Source organism: Trichechus manatus, unplaced genomic scaffold, assembly GCF_000243295.1.
Source record: "Trichechus manatus latirostris isolate Lorelei unplaced genomic scaffold, TriManLat1.0 scaffold00179, whole genome shotgun sequence".
NCBI classification, from domain to species: domain Eukaryota; kingdom Metazoa; phylum Chordata; class Mammalia; order Sirenia; family Trichechidae; genus Trichechus; species Trichechus manatus.
Window position 1 is genome coordinate 4618329 of NW_004444115.1, and position 8052 is coordinate 4626380.

Consider the following 8052-nt stretch of genomic DNA (forward strand, 5'->3'; position numbering starts at 1 on the left):
GGTTTAATATGTTGTGGGGTTGTTAACCAATGTCATAAAACAACATGTGTACTACTGTTTCATGAGAAACTATTTGTTCTGTAAGCCTTCACCTGAAGTAGAATAAAATATAAAAACAAAAAAAAGATATACATACTTTCAATGCCAAATTGTTCCCCAGAAGGGCTGTACCAGTTTGTATTCCAGCAGGACAGTATTGTGTGTAACCGTGAGCATATTCTCTGCAGAACTTTTTTCTTTGGGTTCTTTTCCTCCTCTCCAAACAGCTCCTGTGAGCACACACACGCACACGCACACGCACACGCACACACACACACACACGCACAACATACACACTCTGTCTCTCTCAATACAATATGAAATCAGTGGAGGAGGGGTATGGCGGTAGGTTTGTCAGCTCTTGATTCTTGTCCAGGCCTAGACTGCCACCGCACCTTTCTCTGCACTCTTTTTCTTGAGCCTGCATGGGTTGTGAATGCATGAGTCTGGCACGGGTTGTGGTGAATGCATGTTTTAACTAAGGCCGTTGGGCTTCTTTATTTCAGGTTACACTCCTGGCACACCTTACAAAGTGTCCTGTTCACCCACCAGCGGGACAGTGCCACCATACTCCTCCTCCCCCAACCCTTACCAGACTGCCGTGTACCCTGTGCGAAGTGCCTACCCCCAGCAGAGCCCATATGCACAGGTAGGCTTGGGTGTGTGCTGTGGGCCTCTCTTTGGCACTGCATATGTGTGACGGGTCTGCTCTATCTGTGCTGTGAACCCTGGGGAGTGGGATCTTCTGGCAGCTGTCTCTCCTCTTCTCCCACAGCAAGGCACGTACTACACACAGCCCCTGTATGCAGCCCCCCCTCATGTCATCCACCACACCACGGTGGTGCAGCCCAACGGCATGCCGGCGACAGTGTACCCTGCACCCATCCCCCCTCCCAGAGGCAATGGAGTTACCATGGGTATGGTGGCTGGGACCACTATGGCCATGTCAGCAGGTGAGTCATTGTTCCTGACTGAGCCGAGTGGGTATGAGAGCGAGTGGGTATGAGAGCGGTGGAGGGGTACTCGCTAATGCTCTCTGACCTTGGCTCAGATTTTCCATGGCTGTGGTTGTAGGGAAGGACATATAATCCTTTTGTGAAGGAACAGCAAATTATCTTTTTCTTACCTTCCTTCCTTCCCTTTGTCTGGAGTGTGGGCTTGTGCTCTCTGGATTTATTGTGCCACTTTGTTGGTGAGCTGCTGCGTTTGGGAGTAGGGAAAGGAGTGACCTGATACCCCCAACACATAAAGCTTGAGCAGAAGGGGACACTGCTTCAGGTGGAGCTGCCCTCTTGCATGTTCACGTTAATGTGGGCTGTCTTTGCAGGCCAGTTGTGTTAATGGGAAGATTGTTAGGAGCTTAGGAAAGCTGGGCTTGGGTTAATAGAAGTAACAACTGCATGTAGGAATCTTTTGGCATTCATGGCCATTACTTCCCAAGGCCTCCCAGAGGTTAGGAAGTAAGTCATGGTGAGATGAGACTCGTGGCTGGGATGGTCCCACCTCATGGAACCATGGATCCCTCTGGGGCTTGACCTGGTTTCTAGAGATGCGAGTATCTCGCTGGCCTTCTGGTAAGTGTGGCTTCCTTCAGATATGTGAGTCGGGTTAAGCTCAGCATGAGTTATGTGTGGAGGGAGCTTATGTCTGCACAAGGTGTACTTGGTTGCCCGTGACGGGGATTTTGTTTTAATACTGTTTTGTTTTATTAGACTTTGTTTCAGTGTAAGGAAATTGTGCCAGGGAGAAAAGCATTTCAGGATAACATTTGTGTTTCTGCTCTGAGTCTCGATTTTATTTGCTTTTCCCATACTTAACTCTCAAGGCAAAGGAGATTGTGGGACAGACAGAAACTGTGTTGGAGACACATGGAGGGTGGGGACAGAAGGCCCTGGAGCGGCTGGTGTGGGCACACAAGTAGATGGGTGCGTGAGAGCTGTCAGGTGAGCTGGTCTGTGTTTGAAGCAGTACTTGCCCATAAACGGACTCATATGTTTCTTTGAGTGTACCCAGCAGCTCATACAGTTTGGAGTCCTCCTTTCTCATTTTTTGTTTTGTGGTTTATCATCTGACTCCCCATAAGTCATGGCTGTGCTCATATGAAAGGAGGTGCGAAGACTTAACATGTTATCAGTACGAGCTTGCTCTCTTCATACAGCTTTTCTGTCCATGTGATTATACAATCAGTTTTGACAGCATTCTGTGTCAAGGCCATCGCCTCTTTGCGTGTACCACCCCTCGTTGACAGTGAGTCTAGGCCAGAAGGAGCTCTGATTCGAGGCAGCATGGCATGGTGGTGATGCAGTTGGCCTTACTTGCAGTGGCTCCGGCCAGCCTCCTGTGTGGACGCTGCTGCCGGCCAGTGAGACGTGTTGCTTTTTCTTCTAGGGACCCTACTGACAGCTCACTCCCCAACTCCTGTTGCCCCCCACCCGGTCACTGTGCCAACGTACCGGGCCCCAGGAACACCCACCTACAGCTACGTGCCCCCTCAGTGGTGATCACCCTGCAAATGTAAGTGACTTACAAAGGCCCGGTTGGCTCTTTACTAAAGTGCATCTCTTCAGGGGAGGATGCCAAACATCCCGTATTTAGCGTACCAGGTAGAGTACTGTTAACCTAACCGTTGATCCAAGCACAGTGCAGTTTTTAAACTTCTATTCTTACTGGAGCTCAAAGAAATAAGAAGAAAGAGGAGAAACCATTGTGTACTTAACTGTGTTCTCAATCTGCTTTGTTCCTTATCTCTTTCCTCTGATTCACACACCTACCTTCTGCGGCCCTGTGACCCATCATAACCAGCCTCTGAGGTGTGTGTGAATGGCTAGGGACCTGGTGGGAGGATCTGTGATGCACGGGAACCTTCCTATACTGTGACCTTTCTTTCCCTGCTGTGATGGCTCTGTGAGAGGATTTTGCCTTTCCTAGTCCTAGTGGATTTCATCCTCTTTCCTTTAAGACTAATTTCAGACTTCACCTTCTGAGCAGTGGTGCCAGAGAGCTCTGTTTGACTGTGTGTCTTTCTCTCCCGCCAGGTTTGGATGGAGCTGTGCAGTCACATCATTGAGGTTCCACAGCTGGTGCTGCAGGCCTCGTGCCTCCAACCAGGACTCTCTTCTTAATACTCTCGACACTTAGCTAAACATGACGACATTCTGGCCCAGCAGGTCCCAGCACTGGTAGTCTTCAGCTAACTCTCTGGGTTGGTTTTAAAGCAAATCCTGTTTTGTGGACTGCGTGGCAATTTTTTTAGCTAACTATAATGATAAAAAGGGAGTATTAATCTATTCTGAACCATATCTAGTTGAATGCATGTTTTAAAAAAACCACAAAAACAAAAAAAGCTTGCTCAATCTACCTGCAGTGACTGATGCAAAATCATCATATGCAAAATCCAAAGGAATGGAAAAGTATTTTACAACTTGTATCACTAATGCACTGTTGTAATGTATGCAAAGTCTTAAAAGTTTTAAGTGTAAAAGTGAATTTCTCCATAGAGCATCTAAAATACCCTAGATGATTCTTCAACCTTTTGGGGTTGATGTGGGTTGCCAGTTAGGAACATAGACTTTAGTTTTCAGTGATCTTTTTCTTTCACATTGACTGCACTGGGGGAGTAAGTCACAGGGTGGGGAGAGTCGGGAGGCTGCAGCTGCCTGGGGTGCGACACGCCAGATTCACAGGCCCCCTTCCTTCCCATCTCTTTCCGTGTAGGCGTGGTGGGGTCAGTGTGGCGTGGACATTCTTAAAGATCATCACCAAATAGAGCTGTGTGACCAGTACATTAGGGGCAGAGTAGTGATTTAAGTATCAGCAAAGTAACTTTCTCTGCTATCTAAATTTTCATTACAAATCTCTTACAAATTAGAGATGATGTTTTCTTTATCTGTAGTGGAAAAGTCCTGCTTAGAACTAAATTATTTTCCTGATGGGAAGACATGTAAAAGAGGAACAGTCACACTTGGAGGAGGCATTGGCCTCTGCTTTATTTAGCTTAGAAAATCATTCCATTTTTTTTCCTGAGAAAGCCCTGAGTCAGCTGAAGAACATGTAGGCATTGCTGTTCCTCCCTTCGCACACACACAGAAAGGGGTAAAGATTTGTGTGTTACGAAGAAAGTTGTATATTTAAGAATTATTAAAAGGGAACAAACCTATTTAAAATTCCTCATGTTTCTTGTAGAGTAGGGTATGCATACATTGTATCAGGGCCGTGGATGTGTCTGAAAATGTAGAAATCTGTAGTTTCTCCTAGGGTTGTCCCCCCTGGTGATGTGTTCTCTGAGACTGGCTGGAGGGGACTGTGGGAGTGAAGGGGTGGTATCTGTGGTCTATGAGCTTCTTCTGCTGTCTCTTCTTGCAACTGAGGACATTTAGCACAAAACAAGGTTGGACCGCAAGAAGGGCCGGCCAGCCAGCCAGCCAGCATCGGAATGCATTTATGCCGGCCACGATTATCAGGAAAGGATTTTGATCTAAAATCAGAGTATTGCACATAAGAAATCAGGAGGATTTTTTTTTTTTTTCTTTCTAAATACGCCCAGCTTAAAATGATGGGAATGCTTTTCTGTGTTCTCAGATATAGTCGGAGGGTGGTAATGGAAATTGTGTTCCCTTCTAGTGGTCTGTTGGGCTGTGGGGCAGGCACCTTGTTTACACCCTGATGGTGGTTTTGAGTGCTGTATTTGGGGGAGGGGATTCTGCTCTCATTGTCTCTGGCAGCTAGGTCACGAGCTCTGATGCTGGTTGCGAGGGTCCCCCCACTGGTGGGCAGCCCTAGTCGGTGGGCGGGACAGCTGACCACTGAACCTTTGGTGACCTTAGTTTTTATAGGAAGTAGTCTTCATAATTGTTTTTCACATTTTATTTTATAAAAGTTTAGGAATATTTTTGCAGGGATCATTGTAAACAAAATTTCTTATTCCTGATGTCTATTAGCGTAGTGTTTACTGCTAAGTACTTTAAATTGCTTTATGAGCACTTAACCCACCTTACTGTGTGTGGCGCGTGCGTGTAGCATACATCTACCCCAGGTACACAGTTTGAATCTGTTCATTTTTTTCAAGTCTGTGTTGATAATTCCTTTGTGTAATTAATGGGTTTGCAATATTAACAGGTTCTAAGGGTCCCAGGGGCTGACCAGACTGATTGATGGAGAAGTCAGTTTTCCCAGTTTAGGGATAATAGATTAGGAGAAAATATTTCTGATTTTAGTATGTGTTTAAACAAAAGCCCCAAACAAAAATCAGAAAAGTACACACACATGACTTTCTGAAAGAGGTGGAGTCATTTGAATTCAGGATGGGGTTATAAGAAGTTATCTAGGATGTCTCTTCAGACTTGCTTGGATGTTGGCACACACGGGGTGAATGTTTTCACGAGCGCTGAATTAAACTGTTCAAGAGAAAGATGAGTGGGTTGCATTTTTTTCTTCATTTATATCAGTTTAATAAACACTTCTCTTCCCACTTAAAATTTTTAATCTTTTTTCCCTTTTGTGAAGTCGAGTTGGGAGGCTGTTTATCAGACACTTTTGCATTATGGAATGCATCCATGAAGAAATCCTTTCAGTTTTGAAATTATCGGCATCAGCTATCAATAAATATCTTATGATGATAAAAGGTAGAGCTTGTCTGTCAGGTAAGGATCTAGACGTATGCATAGTAACAAAACTATCACAGACTGTAATTTCAGCAGCATTTAGCTCTAGTACAGTTAATTAAGGAACACGACTTTGGTCAAACTTCTGTTAAAAAGTTGGATAATTTGCGATCCTAAGCACCGTAGTGGGATATTCTGGGAAATTTTGCTTTTTTGTATCTGACATTCCTGATTTGAGAGTCCTTCGGCTGAATTGTGACTCTTTTAGGAGGTAAAGCAGGTAAACAAAAGGCCTGACTTCTGTAGACGTGGACAGTGTCATGGATATTTTAAACAATCTTGTTGTACAACTTCTAACCCAAGGTCTGTGAGTGTGTTACATCAGATATGTAGATGTTGCTGTTTCTCTGTTAATGAAAATCTTGTTTGGATCTGGACTGAGTTGTGTGTTCAGCAGATGGGCTTGCTGCCTCCGAGAAGGGAGGCCAGCATTGGCTGGGCCGTTCCTGGAGCAGCCAGGTCATCAGTATGGAGGCACTTCAGAACCTTTTGTGTCTGTAGTGTTGGTACGGTCATTAGGCCCACCAGTTGCTATTGTGTGACGCTGTTTATTGAGTGCTATGCAAATGTAGTATTTACAGGACATGAGAGAGCCTTCCCTCCCCAAGCTAGGCACACGGCGCCTTGCTTCACCTGGCTGTAATAAATGAGGTCTGGGAGGTAATTTGCATGTGTCTTTTGGGGACACTTCAGTAATGAGGGGAAATACATTCTTAAAATAATTTGAAATGTACTAATACCTGGTGGTATTGCTCACACATGGTTTCTCTGAGGGTGCCGGCGGGAAGGTGGCGTACACCAGCTATGTAAATACTAAGGTCTGCTCTAAATGGGATGTCCAGACTTCTTTACCTGCCCATTTTAAACATTTGAACACAGTATTAATCTGACCATTTGAGCCACCTTCTCCTCATCCGGCAGCTAATGGATGGACACGTTATCATTGCCCAGGCGTGGCCTAAACAGGACAGCACACCTTGTCTGACGTTCTAGTAGATGCAAGGGTAGGTTTCAGGGAGTGCAGCATCACCAGCTTCTGGGAGCATGAGGTGAGGGCAGCTTCTGGTTCTCTCTGGTGCTTTCTGAGGGGGAGGGAGTCTCTAAAGAGGAATGCAGTGGGGCTTAAGGGAGGGGGCAGAGTGCTTAGCTCTCCTCTCCAGCACATCTCAGATTTTTTTGTGTGTGAGTGTGTTTTCTCCTGAACTGTTTATTATTCAACCTAAGCTTTCTGAAGGTGCAGTGTACTCTTGAATATACTGCAGATAACTCTCTGAGGGGAGGGCATGATCATTTCAGGTAGAAAACTGTGATGTTGATCTTAGATATACCTGTTGGGAGGATTTGTCCCTTTCTCCCACCTTCACTTCATTTGAGGAACAGAAAACCTGTGGGGATAAACCTTACTTTTGATCTACAGGACTAAAGGTTAGTCAGGATTCCCTGTCCACTTGGGACAGGGAGACAAGAGGGAGAGGCAAAAGAAACGTTTATGGGCATCTCTGACTAGGGAGCCCAAGAGGAGCTTCAGGAGACAGCGTATGCTCCTGGCTGCCTGCCTGCACGGCACTGGGGCACTGGAGGTGACAGGTGTCAGTCAGTCTTGGCCTTCAGGAGCTGAGATGAAATCCTCTTGCATGGTGGTGGCGCCCAGCGGGCCACTGGCCCCCTCAGAGCTCTTCCTGTGGCTCCTTGTGCAGACTAGTCCTCAAGAATGCTTGGGGCCAGATCATGGAGAGTAGTTGTCCTGCACTCCTGGAAGGGTTCTGTGACAGCTCCTTGGAGGAGAGGTCCCAAGGAGCCATATGGGTTGTGATTAAATAGGAAATGTTTTTTTTTTTTTTTTTTTAATGACTTAAATACTGTTTCCTAGACCATTCTATTGGTACTTTTTTTATGCTTAAGCAGCATTGTCTTCCAGTGTTAAAGGCATCCCTCACCTCTGATTGAACTTACTGTGTTAATACAAAGGAATGGATAAATCCATCCTGAGCCAGTTCAATTATGTGTAAATTCTTACTATTTTAATTTTTTATGCAATCTGATGAGTAGATGAGCTCAGATTTAAAATTCTTAAAAGCACGTTTATTGTAACAAGAATTGTTATGTATTAATACTGCAGTTTTCAATAAAGATTGACTTGTGTTGCATATTCTGGTTTTCATGATTTTTCTACAGGGATTTTGTTTAGAGGTAGCTTGGCATGACTGGGAAGTGTTGTAGCTTTTGGAAGTGTTGTAGCTTTTGGTCTCAAAGTAGGAGACTGCCTGGGGTTTCAGGAAAAGGCCATTGCGGTCTCTAGCCCCTCAGTGATGTTGGCAGTGAATAAGGGTGTGGGTTGTGGAGGACTGTTTCC

The 8052-nt window shown here is 45.3% G+C and overlaps 1 protein-coding gene across 7 annotated transcripts in view; it reads left to right on the top strand.

Annotated features, from left to right (window-relative positions):
• FAM168B (family with sequence similarity 168 member B) overlaps positions 1-7846 on the top strand; it is a 54767-nt gene extending 46921 nt beyond the window's left edge. For 6 of the 7 annotated variants that reach the window (XM_023741374.1, XM_023741379.1, XM_023741375.1 and 3 more), the window contains 3 exons: positions 546-688; positions 815-992; positions 2428-7846. In XM_023741374.1, the coding sequence (XP_023597142.1) occupies positions 546-688; positions 815-992; positions 2428-2540 (434 nt within the window). In that variant the 3' untranslated portion in view covers positions 2541-7846. The remainder of the gene's footprint in view (positions 1-545; positions 689-814; positions 993-2427) is intronic. The other variant, XM_004387044.2, reaches the window with a different exon arrangement.
• The last annotated feature ends 206 nt before the right edge of the window (positions 7847-8052 follow it).